General features: G+C 42.2%; 1 protein-coding gene across 1 annotated transcript; it reads right to left on the bottom strand.

Moving 5' to 3' along the window:
• Positions 1-143: 143 nt before the first annotated feature.
• On the bottom strand, positions 144-26166 carry LOC108900946 (rho guanine nucleotide exchange factor 26). The gene is made up of 15 exons (XM_018702228.2): positions 25931-26166; positions 23807-25425; positions 22991-23042; positions 22696-22838; positions 20389-20445; positions 19928-20088; positions 16503-16655; positions 16169-16298; positions 15526-15600; positions 15145-15234; positions 14547-14701; positions 9156-9365; positions 2658-2728; positions 2309-2413; positions 144-1979 (listed from the first exon to the last, which is right to left on the bottom strand). The coding sequence occupies exons 2-15, from the start codon at positions 25328-25330 to the stop codon at positions 1837-1839; spliced, it is 3069 nt and encodes a 1022-aa protein (XP_018557744.1). The 5' UTR covers positions 25331-25425; positions 25931-26166; the 3' UTR covers positions 144-1836.
• Positions 26167-27624: the final 1458 nt, after the last annotated feature.

Genomic DNA, 27624 nt, shown 5'->3' with positions numbered 1-27624 from the left:
ACATTTCTGATTAACCTACACTGAATATGTCCAGAGAACACATGGCTAATTTATTGTTCCAAATGTTACTGGAAGAATACAAGTGGAGTAATTTTCTTTGGTCTATCCAGCAGGGGGTCCTCAAGGAAATTGATCAGTGAGAATACATGCAATGAAGCTTTTATTAAAAGTGGCTGATTAAAATATATAAGGTTGACTATGCAAGTTTCTGCAATATAAATCTGTATTTTTGGAAAACATACATGTTACAATTCAGGCTGTTTTTACATATTTACATGTACACAGGTGATTTACAATAGTTTTAAGTACAGAAATAAATTCATGCTTAGATGTGTGGTATCACATAATTAACTTTCCCTGAGTGCAAATGCAAAGTTTTATCCGCTCTCTCTCGAGTCTCGACACTTATGTCCTTCTTGTAGGACGCCCTGCCCACTACTGTCATACCTCGTTTCGTGTAGTTTAACATTTGTGGTTGTCATTTGGGCAGGGGCCAGAGCAGTGGGCTTGATAGATGGCGTTATCACCAGACTCCGGTCAAGCCATTCATTTCCTTTAGCTGGACATGGCAACACTAAAAAGATGACTCACAGTGGACAATCAAATTAAAAACAGGGCCGGGCAGGGCCACTCGTCTCTTACCATCAGCACACACAAATTAATCTCAGCTTGCCTCTGTAGCATCACAGATATAAATCCTAAGGTGAGGGTATTTATATACACACCCCAAAGCTGGCATCAAGTGTGTGTGATATTTCAGGGTGTCTAAATCATCCAAATCATCGAGTGGATGAGAGAGAATAATGGCATTTGTGACACAAATGCAGAGTCTGATTCATGAGGGTGACATTAACTGGCGACAAACAGCAAGATCGAAAAAGATACTTAACCCCTCTGCTTAACCACAAGGCATGACATGTGAGATTATACCTCCCAGATGACTGTAATTCCTAATATTATCCAATTAATTATGACTTATTCTATTTACACAAAGTGCCCTGGGCTACAGACGAGTAGCATCCATTTCTTTCTTTTGCCTCTCGACATATGCCAAATTGGATTTTGTTGTAAATATCACTGTGATAGTTTCACTTGACATCAGATGCTAGTGAAACACTCATAAGAGTTTCTACACTAACCCACACACTGTAAAGAAGCTGCCAATCTCACCGCCTTGCCTTATTATCACTTTCACAATCAACATCTTCATAGTTACATTGTTACTGGCAAAGCTCCTGATCACATGGCCTGAGGCTCATTAACAGAGCAGACATCAGGCTGCTGTCATTTTCACACTATCTGTTCTGCCTTACCTTCTATAGCGGTACTGCACTCAATTATTACATCGCAAAAAAAATCTCACATACGCAAAAAAATATGTTTGAAAACAACGAGATTTACAAATTCAACACCAACAGTTGTCATGTAGCAGGGTGTCGAAAGCAGCGACTTTGGCTGTGGGTGTGAAATTTCCTAACCAACCAGGGAACTGATGAATGCAACAGATCCCACTGTCAAACCACCCCGCCCACACAAGGGCCGATCAGTAATTAAGGAAATCTCTTTTCTTCCTCTGTGTTTGCTTTGAACTCAGTCTTCGCTTTGAAACTCAGTACGCCTGAGATTTAGTGGACACTGCATAGAAACCTGAATTATCCCATTTATAAAAGGCCCAGCCGCTACACAGGTTCAATACTGGTCCACTTGGTCACTGATTGCAGTTACTGAACTCATCTGTCTGGGTTCACTGCTTAAAAAGGCAGGTCACTTGAGTGCCAAGGGGTCGCTAACAGCTGAGGAAAGCCCTCTGCAGTTTAAGCAGTTGGCTCGTCCTGCTCACACATTGGTCTCCAACCCCTGCAGGCGGTCCATCCTCTGCATATTGCGCTCAATGGTGGCCTGACACGTGATTGGCTCGGCGCACTCCGCAAGGAACCACCCCCTTTCTCCGTCGCGCAGTCGCTCACCTTCACACCAGCCTAGGAGGGAAAATTGTATTGACATGAAAACTGAAGCATGTTTTTCATTTCCCGGTACTATCACTGTCTCTCTGCTTTTTGATGTTCAACCCTGACTCTTCTCTAACATGAAAGTCAGTTGCTATGGTGACCAAAAGGGAAATGACCTTTTACCATCATCAAAAAGGTATCAAGGCCATTATGTGGAAAAGACGGGTACTGAAAAGGAGGAGAGTGTGTAAAAGTGCACAACAATAGGACGCGGTTGAAACAGGAAGATAGAAAATGAAAGGAATACTAAAGAGAAAGAGAACACAGCTGAGCAATAAAGGCACTGAGAGCTAACGTACCATCTTCTACAGTCTGTGAGACCAGCACCACATCAGCCACCTGCAGGGACAACTCATCTGGCTGCTTGGCTGTGTAAGTTCTGATCACCTCCATCTGATTGGCATCTGGAAGAGCACATACAAAAGCACAAGTGAGTGGACACTGAAAGGAGATTGCTTTGTTAAGTCTGTAAATAACATTAGTTCCAGTTAGAACTGGCCTTATTTGAATGCACTGTATCTGAATTAACATGCACCTTCAAGCAGAGGAAAAAAGTTTCATTTAGTGACCACAAGATGGTGCAATATCTTCAAAAGAGAAGTCAAGGACTGCAGTGTGAATGTGACAACATGTTTGTGTGTAACTCACGGATTCTGTCTTGACTCTTGTTGTTGTTGACGTTCTGGCCCAGAGCGCTGATCCATCGAGCACGCTCATTTCTAAAAGCACATGAACAAACTCATTATCAACTTATCTGTCTTTAAAAGAGGAGCTGTATTAACTTCACAACCTCCAAATCTGTGGGAGTTGCTCACCTCTTAAATTGTGGTTGAAGGAGCTTAATTCTTTTGATTTTCTATCATACATCATGTGGCAAATGCAATGTCAGTGGTGATTTGAGAGCATACATGCACACAAGCTGACAGACTGTTGTGGCTAATCTAGCTGCCCAGCAAGTTTTGCCCCTCCTCTGTCCCCTGTCACAGAGAACAGAGGTGTGTTTTCAGTCAAAGAAAAATGAGGAGAAGAAACACAAAGGCTGCTTTTGCGCTCTCTCTCTCTCGTTTCATGGGAAAAGACAAAAAAACACTGGGTGGAGTCACGCAGGTCAGATTCCATGACACTATCTCTCATTTCACCTGTTCTCAGCTACAGTAAAAAGGAGTGTTTTTTTGGGGTGGGGGGGGGGGGGGTGGCAGAAGAGGGAGAGATAAAGAGGGGGGGGTAATGAAAAGGAAAGGAAATGAAGCATAAGCAGTTTATTGAGGCCCTCTGTGACTCAGCACCATTGGCCTGCAACATGCAGATGGGTACAACATGCACAGACGATCACAAGCCAACCGGTATTTGTCTGGACCCTGTTCACAAGGGACTCAAATGGACCTCAAACAGCCAGGTCCCATGAGTCAGACCTCATTATTGTGTTTCCATTGTGCACATGTTGTTCAGACCCTTTTCAGGACATATAAGCTGTAAAATACTGGGTCACGTCATCCCTAAACAACTAATTAGATGGTATGAAATCATCATAAACCTTTATAACCACTACTGCGAATAAAATTATTTACTTAGAGGCTGAGTGCAATACTATGACTGGCATAGGATAACCTTTGGAGTGTCACAATAAACTTTACAGTCTTGGTACATCGGTACAGACAGTATCTTTCAGTGTGCCAATTTTTCCTGGGATCGTAGTCCAGATGGGAAATAAGTCATTACTTTTTCTTTTATTTTCTTTTATTTTTTTTACATATTAAATATATGACTGTGCATGAATGGCAAAGCATACAACAGAACAAGAATTAAGAGTTTCAGCAGTGCTTTGAGCTAAATGCTAATAGCAGCATGCTAACATTCTCACAATGACAATGCTAACATGCTGATGTTTATGTTGGAGCTGGACGAAAAATGAGAAGATCGCAATTCATTACTGAAACACTATTGACCCGTTATTCATTCATTATTCATTATCATTATCCAATTTTTCAAGAGGTTGTATTCTATCACAACATTTCGTGTGAGGCAGTGAAAGTCACTGATCAGTTTGGGAGTACATCAGCCACTGTGCTGTACCAATAAATCACCTTTTCTGATCTTTCCAACCAAAACAACTAAGCCAACTAATAGTCTGGACATCCCATGAAAATAAACCTATGTGAGATAAATGATATTCAAGTGAATACATGTTACACAAATAAAAGGCCTGGCTTTGTCTCTGTACTGAATGTGCGAGTACTTCTAACATCTGAGCTGTTCCGTGGGAAAGGCAGCTGTTAGTCGTTGCTCTTGACAGCTGGACACACATGCCAACAGTCTGATACATGTGCACATACAGAGCACACCATCATGACAGGTCGCCTTCTCACACTTAAAACAGCTGAAATACTTTATTGAAACTATGAATGTACATGTTTTCAACATAGAGTGCACAGGCGCAAACAGAAAACCATGTCTGAGAGGCACTTAATTGTTATCTGTGGAATGTGAGGCATGTACTAAAAGGGGTTTCAAGTAAATAAAAAACAGCCCTCAAATTGTAAGAGGGTGTGTTTACATGCAGGCATGTGAATACTGCATACGCACAAACAGCAGGTGCTTTCCCTCTTCCTCTATAGATGGCTACAGGCCTGTGCAGGATCAGTCTATTCATGGTAGTAAAGCTCCCTCTGCCTTTAACCATTCATCCCAAACAGCGAGGAATGCCAAGAATCATAAATCCATTGTCAGAGGTTCTTGTTTCACCTCAGAAAAGAAGAGAGGCCTCGCTACTGCACTGTAAAACCTCTTTCACACAAGCAGATAAAGAGTGATGACAGCCTCTCTCTAACCTTCCTTCCTCTGCCAACCTCAAATCACCACCAGACCACCGTTTTCCATCTCATTTCAGTTTCATCACTCCCTCTCCTCCTAACCCCTTCTGCTAACTCCTATCAATTTATTTACTCTCAGTCAGATCCCTCCCCTTGTTTCCACTTAACCACAGGTCAGGGTAGCATTCGGGAACAATTCCTACTCCTCTGACATCCCTCTGCCCGGAGCAGACCAGCAGGGGAAACTCCCGGGCGGAGGGAACAATTCCCATCAGCAAGTTTTTCGTTATCATATAAAAATGAAAGCAGACTGCAGTAAGAAAACCAAAAACAAACACATAAATGAAAGCAGACAGAGTAAAAAAAAATAAAAAAAATAAAATAAAAAACAGTGCCAATGTGTGCAGCAGAAATACAGACTCCCTCCTCCTGGTTGGGGCTGTTACATAACTGGTGCTGCTTTGTGTTATAGCTGCATATCTGACTAACAGGACTGTTTTGCTGCAGACTTCTGTAGCTGCCCTGTTCCACTAATAGAGGAGCACTATTCACTGACTCTGGAAAGGACACAACATTAGGGTCATGGGGAAGGCATGCTGACATGCAAGCATCGGACAAAAGGATACACAGAGAAGGACTAGGACACAGACAGAAAAGAGGAGAATCACAAATGATGCTAGAGAGGGCTGTCAGGGGCCGGCCACACAGACGTCCTTGTGCCATCTCTGATCCAGCTGTTTGTCTAAATTCCTGATGTATTACGCCACCACTGAGGTCAAAAATCAGTCTGCTGTATGTATGTTTGTAAGACCTCACATACTGAGAAGTAGGCTACCATAGACACAGGTAAAGCATCAGCTTAAAAGGGTCTGCAGGTATAGAGCAAATGGAACTGAAAGCAGAACAACACTGACCAGCACATAAAAGTCCATTTCTACAGTTTCATTTCCACAAAAAACAAAAAAACAAAACAACACACATAGACCCGCCTTCAGTCAGAATGTGTGGAATTTCACATTGAAACCCAACTTAAGCTGCACTTAAATTTAGTGGGGAAGTGAGCAATATGTGCAAGTATACACAACATAGCAACTTCCTTTTCAGTAGAGCATTTTTTCCTCAGAACAACTGAGGCATGTACCTTTTCCAGAGAAATCATAGTTTTTGCCTGAAATGTGACAGCAAGCCCAAATCAACTGACCTACCCTATCCCCATCCTATCCAATCAATATCTTCTTTCTATAACTTTTTGTTTTATTATATATTATCTGCATGGCTTTATTTTATTATTACTGACACACATTACACATTCTGTTGCAAAACAAAGGTGCATATTCATAGTGTACCTGTATCTGTCACTACACCACTATGTAACCTCAAAAAACAGCAGAAAACTAATCACTGTGACAATAAATTTTACTTAAAAGTCATTTAAGTCATTTATAAAGAAAAAAAGCCAAACAGTTTCTGTTCCAGCTTTTCAAATGTCAGGATTTGCTGCCCTGTTTTCTTTATTGCTAATTCAATATGTCTGGATTTTGGGGCAGCTGGTCAACAACACAAGCCATTTGAATTTGACACCTACAACTCTGGAAAACTGTGATGGACACTTTCTCAGTTTTCTGGCATATTACTGACTAAACAATGAATTAGAAAAAAAAAACCCAAACAACTGACAGATCAATTAATATGAAAATAATAACTGCAGCCCTACCAGACTGTTTTATTATAAGGTGTCACCCTGATCTCTGAACTTACGATTTTATAGACTTAATGCGTGATCAAAAATATAAAGTAGCTTAATCTATAATGAAACTAATTATTAGCTGTAGCCATGACACTGTCCATCCTTCCAGCAATTTCCAAGAAAGCCTCCAGACTCATCATCTGTCCTCTCTACTTCATTTAACTCTGATAGAAGACCAAAATAGGCTGGCTAATGTAACACCACTTCTTTGTGTCATGTTGGGTTAGATCACTAAACTGGAATAAATGGCTCGCAGGAAGAGGAAGTTATTCTCTGGTCATCAAAAACAAAGAGCAGACACTGGCTGCTGTCTAAAAAATGAGACATGGGACTGTGAAGAAGAGTCCGGTAGAGTGATGTAACAGGGCGGGAGGAGGGAAACTCGTGGGAAACAGCCCACTTAACAATGGGCCGCTGCTAGGCAACAGCCCGAACTATGCCTAGCAACCACTGTAACAATGGATGGTTGCCAGGGTCCCCCTCTCCTCAGCTCATTCAGTACTACAGTGAGTGGAGTGCTGCACCTTCCACACACATTGCATCTCAGCTGAGGCCTCAAACCCAAGCTATCAAAGCAGGGAGTCTGGGGGCTTTCCACAGCAACACATGCTAGACAGAGGGGCCCGTTAGACATGGACAATGTCTAAAGGCTTGGTGGGGCAGCACATTTAAGTCATGTCACTAACACTGCCTCCCACACAGGCCCACAGCAGTCCCGCTTAACACTATTACTGCAGTTGCTTTGTCCGGTTGTCACAGCTCAGCAGCTAATGTGAGTGGGCCACACTGGAAAACCAGTTTTACTTTTGAATAGCTACAGGGAACAAACACAGAGTTGGACAGTGTAGATGTGTGTGATTTTTCAACTATTTCAATTTATAAGGATAGGAGTAAATCTGTACACTTATTTCACACATATTTCTGCCTGGCTGCTACAAACAAGTATTTTCATTATTTGTTCATCTGTCAGTTATTTACGCGATTAGTTGCTTAAATCATAGAGGACATGGGGAAAGTGAAACCAGACAATGTTCACGTTTGAGAAGCTGGTACCAGAGTATTTGATTGTTTTCTTGTACAGATGGCTCAAAACCATTGATCCATTATCAGACCTGCTGTTGATTAATTCTCTGTAGATTAGTTAAATGACTAACTGTTGCAGTCTTGTCCCTTCTGTACATATGCATGTGCTGACATGCTGTTATGTCGATAATATTCTGCTGTAAAAATAACTATTACTCCTGGGACTGAGGGTTAATGTTTCAGTTTCATTAAAGGTGACAGGAATTCAGTAAACAGTTTTACATTTTAAGGAAGTGATGCTTTTTTTTTTTTTTAAGTTTAAACTTTCATGGATTAAATCCTTACAGCCGTAGTCTCAAAATAACACAATGTGCACAGTTGTGCACTACGAAAAGGCTTAAGAGACATTTCAAAGCAGTGTCTTGTACAGTGTAGCTGAAAACCACAGCTTCTGTAATGAGAATACAGAGGGAGGTTCTCCAACGACACAGGAATGAGGAGGAACAGGCCTTGTGCATAAGAAAACACTCCATTACAAAGCCTTGAACCACAGCAAATTATTACAGTGAAAACTGAGTGTGTATGTGTGTGTCTACGAGTGTAGTTGTGTACGTGTGTGAGCACGGCCTGCAATTCCTAATGCTTTCTAGAACAAATACACCCTGTATGAAGCTCAATATATGACAGATCCCCTTTGTTTGTGCGGGTTATATAATCTATCTAAACAACTTTGCTCTTCAGTCTATTTGTTGTACAAAGAGAAGCGGCTTCTGTGGTGGGGTTGCTTTGAGTTTTACTCACACAGCTACAGGCATGAACTTCAAGCATCTTCAAACCAGCTGAACGTATTTCTGGGTCTGATGTGTGAGTAATCATTCACATGCAACACATTTCAGCTACAACCAGCAGACTGTAAAACAAAGGAAGTTTCCTAGAATAGATGGTCGGTCGCAAAAACGCTCAGTCAACAAGACAATTATCTGGTACAGGCGGTCTGCCTTACGGTACGACTGCAGACAGTATAACTGTATAACAGAATAATAAACTCAATTTCTTAGGTCACATAAACAAGAATAGTGAGGCTCAGACTGTGTCTTGAGAATAGATGTAATAAAATATCCCTGAGACTTGTAATGGCCCAAAAAGAGAGCAATAAGAGCTATAGAGAGAGGGGTGATGGGATTTTCTTACTGCAAGTTATAAAGCATATTAGAGTACATGAAGGTAAAGATGAGGGAGCAGAGGAGATAAGGGAGAAGAGAATGTCCCAAGCAGTTTCTCACAGAGAGGAGTATTCAGCTATGGAAAAAATAATAATGAAAATAAATAAATAATAAAATAATAATACTGAATTCTGCTGTCTTGATTGGAAAGCAACATATCAAACCTCATGAGTACCCTGGCCTACTAATATGTGTGTAAAAAAATGCAGCAGTAATGTTATGTCAGAGGCAAAAATGATTCACCAGTTGCTTAACAGCAGATCTCATAAATCTATAACTGAACACAAGTGAAACAAAAACAACACAGTTAAGAGAGACAAAGGTTACAAAATAAGGCACTCACAGCAACTCCGTCCCCAGGATCATGGGCACCTTATCGCCGGAGTGGTTGCTACGGAAACGCAGACGGAAAAGATGGTTGGCGCCGGCTTGCCGAGAGCTGAGCATGCTGGTGGTGCTTCTGACCGGTGACAGGTTGACATCCTCTGGCTGGCAGGAGCCCACCCAGATCTGGTCCCTCAGAGCGTAGTCTATTACGGTGTAACTCTCCTCACTGACAAGAAGACAGAGAGTGAAAGAAAGGTTTAAAAATGTTTCATTTCATGCTTTCAATTCAGTGGCTTTCACTCAGTTGAGAATAAATCTGATTTATTTTCAGGTATAATGGAAGTAAAGTGGACTGAAAGGCTGCTACTTTTGAGCTTTACTGCTGCTTCAGTTGGGGAGATACAGTAAAAGACATTCACTTTCCTGTCCATGAATCAAGAATTATTACATGGAAATGCAGAGTGTACATATACACCACACGGACAGAGCTGTATAGTTAGAATTCTACGTTAAGACACCACCTAAAAGTCATTGCAACACACAAACACACACATGCAAATATATATTGTTGATTCAGTGGAAAACTACAGGAAACTGAATTTGACAGTCAAATTAACTCACTCAAAAACAAACAAACAACAAAACTGCTGGGACTGTATCACTTTGCAATTACAAGATAACTGGGTTTATTTTGAGTCAGATGTAAACATCACGTAAGCCTGATCAGAAAATCCACATATTCACATTATGTTCTTTTGGCAGGTTGGTATTCAAACCTAAATGTTGATTCAGCTGCTTTTCTCCACTTTCACCCAAAAAACACTTAGACAAACATTAATATCATATCATAAGAGTTTGCTTTTAATATTGACTTCTGGAATGACTTCTACATGTGTTTCTAATCCTAAATAGTCACTGTGGCAGCTTGTTGAAAGCCCCAATCCACAATTGGTGTAACATTCTCTTTCAGCCCTTTAATGTCACAGCCTGAATTCCTGGATATGATACACCAGCCACCAAGTGGGGCTTTAATAAAAATATACAATGTTGTTGCTACTTCATTTCTCCAACATTGAATTAAATCAGAAGGTTAATAAGATTAAAAAGTGTTGAGAGAAACTAACGTCTATCTTCTTTTTTTATCCTTAAAAATGTGCCAAATGTCTAAAGCTTGAAAAAAAGAACAATAATCATATTTTCGCAATAATAAGAACTGGGTACAAAATTACATTTGAAATACGTAATATTTGCTAATTAATGTGTCCCCGCTTCAGCATCCATCCACTTCCCCTCACACATCAAATTTAAGCTCAGTGTTTTTAGTAGAGATCTAGTTTCTTGGTACCTTAGCTATTCAACAACTGAAAAACGAAAGGTTAATCAAATTCACCTGGATTAATAAATCAACTGTCACATTACGTCTCACAGTCTGTGTCAGTCAAGAGCTGTCAGCTGTCTCCATATCCTTACACTAGATCAGCTACCCTCTGGTTTCTCTAGTACATGTCTACATTTCCCATTAGTACCTTCCTCTGAGCGTGACCCCGTGCCTAGCAGTACACAGAGTTAAGTTAGAAACATCTGGAGCTGATTGTGAAACATGCTACCTCTCATGCGACATTGAACCTGAAGGAAACTTGTGTGTGTGTGTGTGTGTGTGTGTGTGTGTGTGTGTGTGTGTGTGAGTGTTTGTGTTTTCATAGCGCTCTAAAGAACAGGAGCTTAAGTCCAGCCCACATGTGTTTTATCAACCCAAGATTTGTAGCTCCAGTCAGGCTGAGAAGCTACTGGACAGGAACTAGCTGCTTGTAAGCCAGCATATCCATTAGTGTACACATTCATTCTGCACACACACATAAGCAGCAACAAAGATAGCGGTAGTGAACAGTGTATCTGTCTACACACAATCCCTGGACTCCAGGGTCACGAATCCAGTCATGGTTGGAAGGTTCTCAACAAGGTTCAACTGTTACCCCTCAGCCCCTTTTGTCCACCAATCAATCAAGTTAAAGGATGTTGCCCACAACCAATTAGACTTCTTAGAAAAAAGAAGAAAGAAAAGTCCAGGGAGAGATAAATCAGATAAAAGCAGAGGGACAGAAACAGGAAAGAGGGAGAGGACTGGAAGTGATAGAAAATAGAAAAAACAATATTACTTTTCAATGGGATTTTAAAGGGATAATAAATGGATAAATGATTGTATCGTAATATTTTAAGGTATTTTAAGGTACTGCAAAGTTTAAGGGGTTTTAGGGGGGTCCACAAACTTTAAGGAATATAGATAGATAGATAGATAGATAGATAGATAGATAGATAGATAGATAGATAGATAGATAGATAGATCACCAGGAAGACTGACTTTCATGTGAGCCATAATCCATATGATCCCAAATATAATTTGTTGGTAAAATAAGACTGTTGGCTGGATTTCGTGGTCATCAGCATTTGGCTCCTGACAGCCCTACAGGTAAAATGCCTGGAATTCCATTTACATGACAGTGGAGAATGGGGTGGGTGAGGAATCTGCATGTTTGTGGGGTGTGTTTTCCCATGTGTGCGGATGGGTATGCAGCGTCAGATTATTGCTAAATACGAGAATGAAGGTGGGACACAGTTGAGAAATCCTATGTTAAAAAAATGGGAGCGAAGTGTTAAAACCTGAAATGGCAGGAGACAGAGTGTTTGGCCTTTACCGCCAGCTACTTAAACAGAAACACTCAACCTTGCTGGTATGAAAATCACTCGGCTGTTGGAGATAGCGCAGGCATCTACCACACGTCATCACAACTGTGCCAGCCACCATCTTACTAGTGTACAACCAGTTCTCCAACACATAAGCAGAGCTAACAAATCCTCAGAGAGACATCAAGATAGGACTCTAAGTCAAGCATGCAGGCAAACACAAAACCACACATGGTGAAAGGATAATGTTCTGGTGCAAAGTAGGAGTGTTGAGACTATGGCATAGTCAAACAAACAGAGGGAGGGTAAAAAAACTGGAACAGAAAGTGTTGGGATTATAGACTTGCACGCACACACACACACACAAAGATACGACAGACAAAAAAGCCACAAGGTCACAACTACCAAAAAAGAAAGGACAGAGAGAGGAAAAAAACACTAAAAGAAGAGACAGAGAGAAAAACCTCAACAATACTGAATGTTTAGATGATGCCCAGGCATTACACTGGAAAAGGGGAGGAAGTGAGGATGAGAGAGGAGCCAGCTGGTGTGGACTCAGTGTTACGTAAGTGTTCCTGTGAGCCAGAGTGCAGCAGATCAACACTTTCCCCCGCTGCGTGACAATAGCCCAGTCTGACAGGGAGTTGGTTTCCAACAGCCAGTTTTTCCTTGGAACCAATTCGAAGTTGATAAAATAAGCAGATTTGTGAAGTCTAATGAATCTCTTATTGAATGTTTTATCTCCATTCCTTTCTACAATAAGCAAAGGGCAAAGTGAACAAAACAATACTAAATATGCAAACAAACAAAACCAGAGGTTTAAACTTTTGAATGTTTTTCTTCAGTTCTTATATGTATGATAGGGCACTGCAACTACATGTTAATCTGACAATTATTATCTCAGTTAATCAACTAACTGTGATCTAATAAATGTCAGAAAATATTTTAAAACTTCCATCAAGTGTTCAAACGTCTTGTTTTGTGCTGACCAGCAGTCCAAAACCCAGAGGGACTTAATTTACATCGATAGAATTGAAGAAAGTGGACCCAGAGTTTGCTCAACATTTGTACTTAAAAATAACTTTAGCAATTGATCAATTATCAAACTGTCAGTGAGTTTTGTCAATCAACGGTTTGTTCAAAGCTGAACTGATACCAACTTATCAAGAGATCTGACACAATTTACGATTTGATAAGGAGACACAATACTACATTTATTTTCGGTTAAATGCTACCAAACCCCAATGACAGAAAGCTTTTTAGAATTCCCAATCAAGTAACAAGAGCTAACACAAACACTCATCTGTGTTCTCATTCCCCTGCATATTAAGAAATACAGGCCTATAAAAGTGAGAACATTCTACAGGTCATAGGTATGTTTTTCTCTACCGTGTTAGTGCTGCTGCTTTGACCTTTTCACCCCTTCTTGGTTGTTATGGTATTCTCAGAATTGTAAGTGAAAGGATTCAAGTACATAGCATTATTGCATTTGGCAACAAAGTGCAGTTAGCTGCTTGTAAGCTGTCCCCCCCACACACACTCTCCAAGTCATAATGACAAGGGAAAAGAGCTATTATACCATTATGTCTAGAAGGGTTTCTGACCTGGCGCTGCCTGGCTAGCCTCGCGTACCCCCGGTGTGTTTTTGTTTTGATTACTGCGAATGGAGTGCAGTAGAGTAGCGTGCCACAGCAGGGCTCCGGTGCTCCCCACAGTACAAACCAATATTATAACAGCTTCTCCCATTCAAACGTGAACACACGCACAAATACACACACCAATTCCGGAGCACTCCCTTTTCCCAAATCCCTCTTCCAAACACAGGTCGGACACCACACACTGCTGGAGCCTGCCGTCCCGGATCAGATTCCCAGAAAAATATCAGATGGAATGTTTCTTTTCTTTTTCTTTTTTTAATGACTCCTAGGAATTCTGAGTGTACGAGTGGCGGGACAATCAGTTCCAGACACAGAGGGAGAGATGGATGGGAAAGGATTTTTTTTGGCACAAATAGACACATTTGTGCACACACACACACATACACACACACACACACGCAAATGAAAACCACATCATTTCAAGGAAGTCCTCTTTATGGTTTGCCTCATGGTTTTTGCCTGAAAATAGAGGAAACAGGAGAGGAAAGCAGACTGATGGACACGGCCGACAACGAGCGTGTCTACTAGCTCCAGATGATTCATGGCACCAGGATGTGTTGAAACCTCAACAACATTCAGAAAAACAAGATCAGATTCACAATGCCAAGTCGCAGTAGGTTCAGGTAGCTGCACCTGTTCAGCTTAATAAACACATCCATGGAGCAGAGGGGGGCAGAGTGGAAACCCAGTCTGATTGTACAGTGCTCCTGCAGGTGCAAATCTCTCCAGATAATGACTTCACACCATGGCTGTAACGCAGTTGTTATTGTTGCCCTCTCATGTATTTTCATTGTTTGATTCTTTTCAGCATGGACCTCATTGTTTTTCCATTTTAACAGACTCAATTCCCAGGACAAGTTAAAACACGAGAACAATGTCACACACCCTGTACTCAGGGTCCTTAGCCATATGAAGTCCTCACACACGCACACACACACAACCACACACAAAAACCACAAGCTTATGGTTACTCATCCTCAACATGCCAGAACAGGTGAGTTATGAGCAATGCCGGCACAACAAGGCTACGCCAGTTAAATCAAACAGAACACAGCTCCCCGGCTCACCTCTTCTTCCTGGTGACGATGAGGACGTCATTGAAGAGGAAGAAATACACCTGCTGTCGCGACGTCCGCTTGAGGAAGATGCCGTTGTCCTCAACGAAGGCCGTCAGCTCACCTCTCTTTACCATCCACCTGGAGGACGAAACCAGGGGGAAAGGCTGGAAGAGAGGAAGGAATGAAAATGTGACAAACAGGAAAAAGACAATAAATCCAACCAAATAGAGTTTTTTTTTTTTTTTTAATGTTGGTGCTGTCAGGAAAGGTTAAATCAAAATTTGTGCATGCATGCATGTGTGAACAGCTGCCTATGCAGACAGAGAATTTGTTCAGTAGACATCTGTGAATCCCAAATGTGCCAACAGCTATTTCCCACACTACTTAGACACAGTTGAGCCTGCTAAGCCTTGTGTGCATTATGTACATAGACAGTCTCCAAGTAACAGTAGTGACAGTGGTGTGTTTTATGGACACACAATGGATTAATGCATGATTAAAGGAACAGTTTGACATTTTGTTATGTTGCGAGTTGAGTTGGATAAAACACACTCAAAAGTAATACCATCCAAACATCAGTTTGACATATTTTACACCATGTCTGTACCTTAATCTTGAACTCCAGCTGAGAGTTGATGGTGTACATCATCTCTGTTCTCTCCATTGTACGGGCTCCTTCATTACACTTTCTTACCACCTGCTCACACACACACACACACACACACACAGTACCTGTTAATCACAATTACTGATGTGCTTAAGTGTATCAAGTACAAGAAGGGCAAGACATCTGCTATTTTTTATTGTGTTTTTTGACACTGCACCAAAGTACAAAATTAAGTGACTGCCTTCCAGCATGAGCTTAGGGTCATAGGGCTATGGTAAGTGTCCTATGGCTGTATATTTTATTTTTTATGAAAATAAAAAAATATAAAATGAGGAGAATGAGGTGAGTAACATTTCAGGTTGACTCCTCAAACCCACTGACCTTGCTGACTGCTTGTAAAGCCCTCTTACACGCTTCATATCGTGCTGAGTCTTTAGGTGTCTTCTGACAAATTGTCTGCAACACAGGAAGTTGGAGCACAAACCAGTTTAAACACTCATTCCATGACATTAAAGAAAACCCAGCATAAAACACATCCATGCACAAAAAAACGCAACAATTCATTTCATGCAGGCACACAACACTCTAACAGATAAAATATTGATGCCTAAAGAAACTGTGGGAAGAGAGGAATTGAAACCAAACTTTCTCAGGATCCAAAAGCCTCTGAGTTTACAAGCATAAAACCCAGAGTCCCTAGGGAGACGCTGACGGAAGACGGGAGGAGAGGAGGATGAAAGTAGAGCACAAGAGAGGAAGAGAGGGAGGCACAGCAGGGACGTAATAATGTAGTGTCAAGGGAAGCATGGAACTGAAGAAGAAAGAAAAAAACATTAAAATGAAGAAAGAAGTTAAATCAGTTAAGGTTATTAAGGAATTATGTAAGGTCACACAAACATCTGTGAGGTTAGAACACACCCAATGTAAGATTAGTCAGTGCAGTATGAATAAACAAACTCTTGTGTAAGAGTCAAAGTCTTGTCATTCCAAAGCTTGTGCTACTGTACGTCTTCAGCACACTCACATCCATGAGGAGGGGCAGACGGGTGATCCTCTGCATGGGCAGGATGAGGAAGGAGATCATAGGGAGGTTCCTGCAGTCCGGGTGGCCCTCTATCCTGGTGAGCACCTCCTTAAAAGCTGGATTCTTGGACCTGCAAGAGGTGACGGAGAGAGACTGGGTGTTCAGAACGAGGAGTAACTGATGATATGCAGAGAGAAAGTGGGGTTAAAAAAAAAAAAAACATATGGGAGAAAGGACAAACTCCCTGGTTCACAGTGTCAGAACAGTCATGCTGGATTGAATCCACGAGAGATAGGATAAGAACATCTGTTTGTGTGTTTGCTCGGTCACTCACACCAGCCTCTGCAGGGTCCTCTGCTGATAGACCTCATTGGAGCAGTAGGTGACGTAAGGATCAAAGTTGGACTGAGCATGCTTGCAGACGATGTCGCTGATGTCGTCGATCACGATGCTCTGTTGGTGCTTTTCCTCCAATTCCTTAAAGAACCTGAACGCAGGATGATACAAGGGGTTAGTATGTCAGGGATTTCATACCATACATGGCAACAGTTTGAGTCAGAAGCATATGAAAATATGAGTCATTCCACACCAGGGAAAATACAGGATACAATGACAGATACAAAAGTCAGGAAGGCAGGAACCACTGCTAACACCTTTCTTCCAAACCTGCTGTAAGATCACAAAAGAGGAACTCCCCGCCTCTTAAAATAGACATAGCCTACAATTAACCATAACATAGAGGCTTTTCCTCTTCCTGAGCACCACCAGATGGTCGGTTTTAACGACACGACACATGTCCAGCTTCAAGAGCATAAATGTTTTTGCATGAAGGATCCAAGGTGACAAACAGGAAACTGTTTTACAGAGACAGGACGCTGACCTTGACTGGCTGGACAGAGTTTGGGCTCATCTGCAAAAACACCTCTTATGCCCCAACACAGCCCCATCCCTACCCCCTACCTTCTCCCCACACACACACACACACACACACACACACACACTGTGCTATTACTATCTATAGGAAACCATGCTTCTTGTGACCATGAAACCTTGTGTCCATGCCTGACCCCTTTGCTCTTTGAACTGTAACCTTTCCAATGAGGGCATCAGTACACAGGATAACAGAGAAAACACACACATTGCCCTGTCCTCTGCTCCATGTCCTAAAGGTGCATTCGCAGCTTTGACAGGCCAAAGCTGCTCAAGTTCAGGCTGCGCTCCCTCCTGGGGCAAAACTCACTGATCCCAATAATGACACGTTGTCATGTGGGAAGAGGTCAAGGGACGAGAGTTAAATCAGGGGATATGCCCAAAATTAGACAGCTGACCAAGAATTACAGAGTTCTACCTGTGTGTACTGAAGAAGAAAACAATTATCAGTCTGTTAGAGTGTGTCTTGGGGTTAAAATAAGTTGTTTACATTATCAAGTACGTTATGGTAATGAATAATGTATGTCATATCCCGAGGCCACGAGCCAAATATAATCAGCAACACGCCTGCATATAACATAGTCAACAGCACTCCCACTCATTTCCACTCATAGACTACACAGGACAGGAGATCTGCTAGTGGAGTGAGGTTCTGCTGTTTTCTTTGAGAGGTAAAACATCTTGTTCAACCAGTGCCACAGGCCAGTTTCTATCGTGAGGTATGCTGTCACCTACGCCTCTCTGTCCTCCACTCTCCCTGGGGCTGTGCAGGTCTACGTATTTAGGTGGGGAGGGTAAAGTATTACATTAATGTGTGTGGCCTGTGCATAGGAATGAGAAAGGGGGCTGAGATGCGCTGCAGCACGTCTGAATGCAGAAAGGGAATTGTTGAGGAATTTACAGGTACCCCTATTCAGGTTAAGTGGGAATGTAGTGTGAATAATCTACAAATACAGTCCATGTCAATCCACTCGTACCTAAAAAGAAAGCAGAACACGAGGGCTAATATTTGCAGTAGATGCTTTTTTCCTGATACTAGAGAGTAAGTCGAATGTACATGTAAATGGCCTGCTATGTGCAAGGAGAGAAAATTTTCCCTCTGAAGACAGGGCTGCAATCCTGACATGGCATCCTTGAGCAAATGTCATGAACATTTGCACAAGGGTGGCAGTGAATGCTCTGCATGCATGCACACATGCGCATAAACACACACACATACACACACCTTCACTTGGTACAGCCATGATAAACTAAAACTCAATAAATGGTCTTTAACAGGCTTTTCACACTAACATTTTTCAGCTCTGGGTAAACCTTACACCACTGGCAACAGTAAAAGGCTGGCTTAACCCCAGTTCATTCTCAGATTTATTAACCCAGAGGGTCCAGCAAAGCCCTAGTTAAGAGGTCACACTTTAAAATTAGAGCCCAGCGATTGACATATTCAGAACACTCATTGCATTTGACTTTGCTACTCTGTAGCAGGTCACAATCATCTGACCAGGCAACAAAAAATTCAGTTGTTTTGGTTTTAGTTTTAATCTTAACTTCAGGTTCTATGGAATAATCTCAAAAACATGTTTGCAAAGATGGGTTTTGTCAATTTGGGACTAAGAGAGGGAAAGTGCTGAATTTCTGTAAGCCGAGTAAATGTGGTCTCAATCAAGGCCCAGGTCCCTATAGCAGACTCATAGACTTAAACCTGCTGTAAACAATTATTTCAAAGGACATGAGATGGCCCACAATGGGGATTAGTTACTTTAGAGCAAGAGCTGATGCTGTTATCATAATGAAAACTGACCTGACAAAATTCACAAACTGAACAATAGAATTATAGGCAAACTGGAGGACATTATCAGAATTAGCAGTGGCCTCAAGGAAAACATCTGGAAAATGGTGCCATATTAAAACAACAACTTTACAGACAAACCTGAGAAAGAACACACAGGGGTCAGAAACTCTCCTGTCAATCATTTGTAGAAACAATGGAGCCTGCTCCAGCTGCAGTAATTGCTGAGGCAGCACAGTTTTCACCAGTCTCAACTTTCATGGTCTCTCATGCATGAGCGTTTCCATCAGTTTATGGGATCCTGGGAAGTTCATGGTTACCTGGCCATGAATGTCATTAAACAGTCCACACGAATGCACTGTAAATCATGATGGACAGGTAAGCTCAGAGGGCTCGTAGCAGCAGATTTTGGCTTTTGCATTTACATGCACTCACCTTGAAAAACAGGCAAAATAAGGACACATCGAGGCTGCTTCTGAGCTTCCTCAGGCTGTGAAGAATGTTCATGCTAGCAACATAACCGTAATTAAGCCAAATAGTTCTTTTGTTCTTTGCTCTTTTTTTTTTTTTTTTTTTTTAAATCAATTTGCCTCTCGCTTGTTCCCGGGATCTCTTTTCTATCTTTTTTCATGTGACCTTATATACATCCACAACCAGAAAACAGCTCACTGCTGCCTACCCACAGTCCTTCATACACTAGAAAACAACGCTGACTTAATGTAGAACGTCAGGTGGAAAGAATGGTATCAACACACAGTAAATAGTGTTTACAGACACATTTCACACAGGATGAGTGCGGTTTACCAGCTGTTAAGAGCAGTTAAATAAGAAAATTATCCAGCTCATTAGCCAAAACCAAAAACCCAGCACTGACACAGTGACAAAATAAGTAAAGCCTAAAAATACCAGCAGCATCCAAAAACCAACATTTACTGGAAGTCCTCAACACCAAATAAGTTCTATAAATATACACACAGTGAATAAAACATGAAGATGCATAACAATGCACATCTGATAATAATTCTCAACCATACACTCACTTTTTGCTGGCCTCGCAGACGTCTGTGATGTTGGAAAAGAGATGGTGGTGTTCGGTCTTAGTCATGGCCTCACTGAGCTCTGCAGAGTTCTTGAACATACGGATCAGGATCTCTAGACTGTGGAGGTATGAGTGCTCTGACGAGATCACCTCAAAAATTGCCTGATGAAGGAAAAGGGGGAGCAACAGAGAGGAAATATGGATTCAGGTAAATACTTCACAATTTCTGTCTTTCACCTTCCCTTTAGAATACATTCACTTTAAAGACGTAATAGTCCATGAAGCAAGTTCCCTGCTGCACTCCTTTAATGGACTTTTTATTGGTCTAGTGGAGTTTACAGAGACCAAATGGACAGCTATACTCCCCCTGTGCTTGGTAAGTCTTAGCTAAGTGCACGCGTGGCCCAAAGTTAGATTCTTTTCACTCTGAACCAATCAAAAAATGTCAAATATGATTCCTACCTCTTGTCTTTTGCGTTCCTCCTGAGTCAGGCGGTCAGACAGACCACTTTTCTTTACCTAAGCAGAAAGGTAAAGAAAAATCTGAGTGTGAAAAGCGAGAAAAATCATGAAAAGATTTCAAATACAAAGTCCCACTTGTTTGACTACTCCGAGATTTTTTCAGGTCAAGGTCCTTTCGCATTTATAGATCGGGCGTGTGCGTGTCTGTGTTTGTGTGCCACTGTTGTCCTCACACACAAAGAAAGAAGCACTTTGCATACCACACTGAAAGGGAACCAATGAAGATGTTGCAGGAAATAGGAGAAAAGAGAGCTTCACTGAGAGAGAGGCATGGGGTGACCACAGAAATTGGAAATTTGTTGTATTCACAGAATTCTACAGGTAAAATAGGGCAGCTATTACGCTCACTTTGGTGTAATTTGGCCAAAAGCGAACAGTTAAAAGGAAAGAGTATGTGCGTGTTGGTATGTGGCTGGCCCAGAGATATTTGAAAAAGATTGAAACAAAGCAATCTTTTTGGAATGGCCTGGGTGTGGAGAGTTATTGAGTCAATCAGCCTGTGGCTTTACAGAGTGAAGGTAAGGTTAAATAAAAAAGAAAAACATTGTCTCATGTTTCACCAAATATAACCAGCATGACCTGGGGCACATTCACATTATACATCAACCAGATCACACACGCAGGCAGAAATCCAGAGAGGCCATCTTTCCTTACTTCCATTACCTGCTCTCTTTTACTATAAGAGCACAAGGAAGTGATACTGCTCTTGGAGCCTTCCTTCTCTCTAGTATCTGCCCTTAAGCCCTCAGCAAACATTGAGAACAAACAAACCTGCAGCAGACCAAACATCTCTTGTGGTTAATCCTTTCTATTCCTTTCACACATACATCCGTTTTATTATTTATCGCTCTTACTTTCCCCCCTGCCAAACCTCCAATCCACTGTATCAGCAATGATCGCTATAAAGCTAAATGTTCTTTGAGTGCCCTGTTGTGCCAACTGAACTTTACCCTGCTTTGTAGTTTCACTGGGCATAACGACAACACAATCAATTAGGTATCATTATTCAAAGGCAATTATAAGTGTTCTTTCTGGAGCTTGAATCTAGATTTTCTTGTTTGAAGCAGAACAAAACTTCAAGCATCTTCAGTACCGATGTTAAGTGGTATGTCCAGGACAGCTCCACCTCCTGAAACTACAGCCAGCAATTCCCAGAAACACTAAATTTCTGGGATGTTAAATATCATAAAACCCTTGATGACAAGTGGTGCTACACAGAGAGTAAGAGGGAGGAGGGGCTGAGTGAGAGGGGAGACTTGTTAGAAATGCAGGTGACAACTTGTGTATCTAGTTCACGGCTTCACTGGAACTAAGCTTATTTCCTGTCACTCTAGGACAATGACAGTGTCACACCAGCATTTCCTACAAAATTTGAAAGGTAAAGAAGAATGCAGCAGTATTACGTCATATGCTGCCTGACAAAACACATTCAGATTCACAGCTGTTAAACAGCTGTGGTAGAAAAGAAAGCTTACTTTGGGAGAGTCTTGATCAGCCTGGTAAAATCTGACTGTGCTCAAACTCACCTCTATGTCTTGATGACACACACAACCAGAGAAATTATCTGAACGTTCTCTGGTTTCAATCCAATTTCTGACTTATTGGAGTCTGTGTGCATGTTATTCTCTGCACAGCAATTTCAGAACTAATCCTAAATACCTCTACCTCAGCTATAGCCTGAGTTTTACCCCTACACTTGCCCTCCTCAACAAGTAAACAAACTGATGGGAATGCTTAACTACAAAACTAAATTAGCTCATTCCCTTCCTCTATATTCCTCCATCCCTCCATTCCAATCCCTAACTATATTATGTAATGCAGAGCCACCGCACTTCTCTCTAGAGGCAACATTTTAAGCATATTTGCAGTCTGACAAGTATGTAGAGTTTGCCAACACATTGGCATGGGGCCCAGCAGTGCTTCCAAGACTTCCTGTGGGTCTGGCTGACTGTCTGCCTCCCTGCCCACCCAAATCCTACAAGAAATGCTCCTGCACTCCTTGATAAACAGAATCGGGGGCAGAGGAAGGCAGAAACGGTGGGAGGATGGGTATGGACTGTGGCCAAACTGGATATGACAGCATTCTTGAGAGCACTAGCATTCCAAGACTCCGCAGCCATACCACTGAGTGTGTACTGTATGTCCGTCTACGTACTAGATGTAGAGAAAGTGAGAGAAAGATATGAGACATATGTGTGTATGTGTATGTGTGTGTGTGTGTGTGTGTGTGTGTGTGTTATGTCTAACCACACTGAGCTGGCACCAGGAGGTGCGTATGGGCCTGTACTGCACCACGATGCCACTGTCACCACCGGATCCTCTAGAATCGGCATCCTCATCTGAATCATTATGCAAGGCCTTTTCCTGGTAGTTCTGATACAGCTCCTCCTCTGAAACAGCAGTGAAAGATCCATCATGTTTTGTTTTGTTTTTTAAAAGAGGATATTGCTTGAGAGAGAGAAAAAGGTTAAAAAACAGGCGGTAACAGTAACAGTGAAGGGAGAAGTGTGGTGAAAGAAAAAAACAGATGGGTATTTCTCACCCTCACTGTCAAATGTCCGCTGAGTGATCAAAACTTTCTTCTTATCTGGACTCTGAAAGAGAAACACAGCACAAATGTAATGACTTGGACAAACCAGCCAGATACACACACACACACACACACATACACACTTTAAATGGAATGGGACTGTGTACCTCACTCAGTGTCACCTGTCCATGACCTGTCCAAGCCTATTCTGGTGACATGCTGCACTGACCCCTGCCTAATTACAGAGCCACTGTGTATACAAGTGTGTATGTGCAGGCATGGTGTCACATTACGTCATGTCCCAACAAGAACATTAATTGTTTCCTTGTATGGCCTTGCCCCAACTTCTGCTGGTGCTAAGTTTGTTCCACAATACTCAGTCTGTGTTGTAATTTTACAATTTGGACTCTAGCCCCTGAATACTCCATGTCGGAGCAATCTTTGTGCACGATCGAATATAAATCCATCAGATGGATTATGATTAACTGAGTCAAGAAATCTCAAGAAAAGAAAAAATAAAATAAAATAAAATGCAATACCAAAGTTCACAGGGTATTTATAGGGCTGTATGTGTGCACTGATGGCCTCGCTCATTAACAGGCATTCAGGAGTGATTGGCTTTGACAAAGAATGCAAATATTTATTTGTTTCAGCATTGATTTCTTTAAAACTTGTATACAGCCAGTTAGGAGGTTAGTACATAATCAGACCTTTAATTGCTGTTGACTTGCTCCTGCGCCCATATGTGTGAATGAAATTTGAAGGGTGCATCCTTAACCTTCCCCTTTGAACCCACCACAACTTTTTAGGACTTACAGGTTTACCTACCTTGTTTTTCCCAGTGCTGTTAGGCTTTTCTATCCCAGCGCTAGAAGGCTTTGACATCTTGGGGCTGGCAGATTTGGGTGTCCCAGGACTGCCGAGTTTGGGTGTTGTAGGACTAACAAGTTTGGGTGTCCCAGGGCTTGCAGGCTTGGCTGTTCCAGGGCTTGCAGGTTTAGCTGTTCCAGGACTAGGGAGGCTAACAGCACCAGGACTTGCTGGGCTGATTGGTAAAGCTGGACTATCCCTATCTAGCCCTTTCATGACAGGCTGCAACAACCGATGGAACTTGGGATCTACCGACGGGACCTCTAAGTCTACTCCACTCACAACAGCTCTCCTATATGATGTACTCCTCAAGCCTCTCCTAAGCGTCCCTGGGCTCTCACTTTCCCCCTCTGTCCCCTCATTGTGGTCCCCTCCTGTGGAAAAGAAGGCTCCTGTTTCCACCATGCTAAGGGCTTTCAAAGCTCGCTTGGAAGGATCCAACCCCAGCAGCCCTGCCAAACCTTGGCCTTGCTGCCCAGAGGGAGGTGTCTTGCTCTGCCGAACATCGGACGCTAAACCCTTGGGAATGAGCTGTTGGGTGCCCATCTTCAGGGCAGCTGGACTGTGGGTGCTGAGGACAATGGAGGGAGAGACAGATGGGGAAAGAGAAGGAGATGGCGAGGTGGAAGAGATGGAGGACGAGGAGGAGGCATGCCTGGTGTCCTGTGAGGAGGCAGGGGGCGAGGATGAGGACTGTCGGAGGAGCGCCTGCCCCCTGTCTGCTGGCGATGGGGAGCGTGGGGTTGGGGGGTCTGAGGAGGTGAGGGAAGAGAGGGAGGGGATGCTGGAGGTGGAACTATGGGAGGGGGTAGGGGTACGGCAGGCTGGGGGAGAGGGGCTGGATGCAGACGAAAGGGAAGACAGTTCGTGGTGGTTGTAGTTGTTATTGTTAAGAGTGCGTTGAGAAAGGACAGGAGAGGATCGGTTAAGAGGAACAGGTTCGGGTGAGAGTGAACCCATCCCAAATGCTATCTGGTCTTTTTGTGAGCTCAGACTGAATGGACTGGACATGCATTTCTGGGGGTCCAGGAGACGCTTTTCAGACCATACTGCCTCTCCATTACTGGTTTTCCCCCTGTCACAGTCTCCATTACACACTCTATTGTCCAGTGAGGCAGACCTGCCATCCTCAGACCTAAATTTGGACAGTGAGAAGCGTCCGTTGGAGAGGTGCCCAATGCTGATGCTTCTAACAACTCGGGATTTCCTGGAGGGTTTGTGCAGAACGTGCTTCAACACTGCAGTTTTCCTGCCTGAACACGGGGATGCGACCACCAGTGTCTCAGCGGGCTGGCTCAGGGTGAAAGAACACTTGTTGTCCTCCACAGGGAAATCCGTAGTCATGACCCCATTTAAGTGGTAACTCAGGGGTCGCGGTTTGGGTTTGCTTGAGTCCTGGGGTTTTTTACAATTGTCTGTGCGGCGTTTCCACAAAGGAGTGATGTTATTATTGGACAGATCCACATCGTTGCCGATGTCCATGGTCGTAATGTTCCTGTGTCCTCTTCACTGGTCTGTGTCCAAACCAGCAGGTCACAGTGCAAACACTGCAGCCCTGTAGAGAACTGATCTTACCCCTAAAGATAAACAAAAAGGGCAATACCAGTCAGTATCAAAGAGCTCAGTGCAGTGTTGAAATTCCCAAAGTTTACTCATTAACAAGGAGGGATTCTCTGCAGATACTGGCAGCTAAACTTAGGAAACATGAGAGAAAAAGTTGTTGAATTGCAGAAAACAGAAGCCAAGCCAGTGAAGACAGCTGATAATCCTTTTGTATGTGTTCACTGTTGTGAAATGCCCCAATTACATGCACAAAGCTGACAAGATATTGTTAGCTGTGAGCAATCACTGTAATAATCCATAAGGGAAACAATGGTCAACAGCAACAGTGAGTTTAGTGTTGTTTTTATCTCTTCGATCACAAAACAACAGTTTGCTCCTCTGTTAGCGTATCCGTGCAAGAATCACTACAGAAACAGATCTGTTGACTGAAGACTACAACAACAGAAAGTTTTTGATTCAGGTGTGGGGGAAAATCGTTTTTCAGTGGGTTAATAGTTTTAAGTGTCGCGTCCAACTTACCTCTAATCAGTCGATCCGCTGCAGGGTGCGCTCATTGTACCTGCGCTGTAGGAAAACAACTTTGTTCGGCCGAACAGCAAATAATAACGGGCTTAATCCAGTGTGGAATCGAATCAAATTAAATGTTTGAAACCAGAGTTGGAGCAGAGGAAGTTTATGAAGTTAGTGTGCAACTTTACTCGAAAGACGCGTGCGCGGCGGCGGCGGCGGGCGCTTCTGAAACACTACTGACTGAGCAGGGGAGTTTCTATGAGGACGAGGGAGGAGGGAGGAGGGAGTGGTGCTGAACAGAAGTGAAACGCCAGCACTGCCAAGTTCTCAGGTACTCTCACCTGTTACAGACAATGGTTAACAAAGTGAAGTCCAGGAAAAAAGCAAGTGGCATACTTTCATTTTACATTTAGTGTTTTATAAATAAGTTCATCTTCACACGGAGTGATATAGCACACTGTTATCAGTTCACGGTGTGAAAAACTGTATGTTTACATGTTATTTCTTGATCAGTGGGTTACTTTGCGTAATTTCTCCCTTTGTATTTGTATTATTCATGCACTCCATATATCTGTAATCTGCTTGTATACTGAGTATGTTTTTTTTATTAAAAAAAAAATAATAAAAAATAATCGTGTCAGTGACTAGTTAATTTTTATTGGTCTATTTTATCGCATTGTGTTATGCAACTGCCCTAGATCTACATAGGTTTAGAAAAGTCCATTTTAAAAACTATACCACACGACATAAAGTTGGGCTACTAAACTGAGTGGTTGCTATTGTGCGCCATCGTGTGTTGGATGGCGCAGTTGCAACTTGATTATTTATTTATTTATTTATTTATTCAGACTACACTTTAACACTACATTTCACGAAAGCCTCATGATGTGTCCGTCTAATCATGTCTTTATAACAACCGTATCCTGCCTGATACTTGAAGTTTCTCTCAGAGAGTATCCATACAACATCATTTTTGCTATTTTGTACGTCTCCATGAAGAGCCGAGTGAAGATCTTGAAGAACTCATTCCTGCTCTAATAAAAATGAGTTGTGCAACATGTGGCTGTGGTTAATTCATCCTTCGCTGGAAATTTATCATTACGAAATTCTGTGCGTGACAAACTTGTTTTTCACACACATAAGAGCCCTCTTTCAGCTGCGTTTCAACGTTTGAAACAGTGTCACGGAAAATCCAGAGTGCACGAACACAATAAGTTTAACAGATATTCTCTGTAAATAACTGATCAGGCTGTAATGTGTGCAAGGTTTCATGCCGTGGCTCGCCAGTGCTTCACCTGTTTCACCGCTAAGGGGCGCAATTGTCACGTGTACTATCACTCATATGAAAGCAGAGGTGACTTTAGAACTATAATTTAAGTATGAATTATTTACACACTGGTCTCAAGTTATGCTCTCTGTGACTGCAGTTCAAAGTCAGACCAAGAAATATCCACTTTTTCCACAATGATCAATGAATCATCCTTAAAAGTATCATGTTTTTAGGCAAACATGAGGCAGACATGTTGAAGTGATGAGATGGATGAAGGCAGGCAGAGCTCAGGACTAAACAAATGTCACACATACAAACACAATCACACAGAGCAAGACAGAAACCACACAGACTTTTACACAATTTGTTCTTGCAGTCAGCTGCATTGTTTAAATAGTTTGTGACTTGTTTTCGAAAATGTAGAAGAGGGGGA

This window comes from Lates calcarifer, linkage group LG21 (assembly GCF_001640805.2).
Source record: "Lates calcarifer isolate ASB-BC8 linkage group LG21, TLL_Latcal_v3, whole genome shotgun sequence".
Classification (NCBI taxonomy): Eukaryota; Metazoa; Chordata; class Actinopteri; family Centropomidae; genus Lates; species Lates calcarifer.
This window is presented reverse-complemented; position numbering and strand designations above follow the sequence as displayed.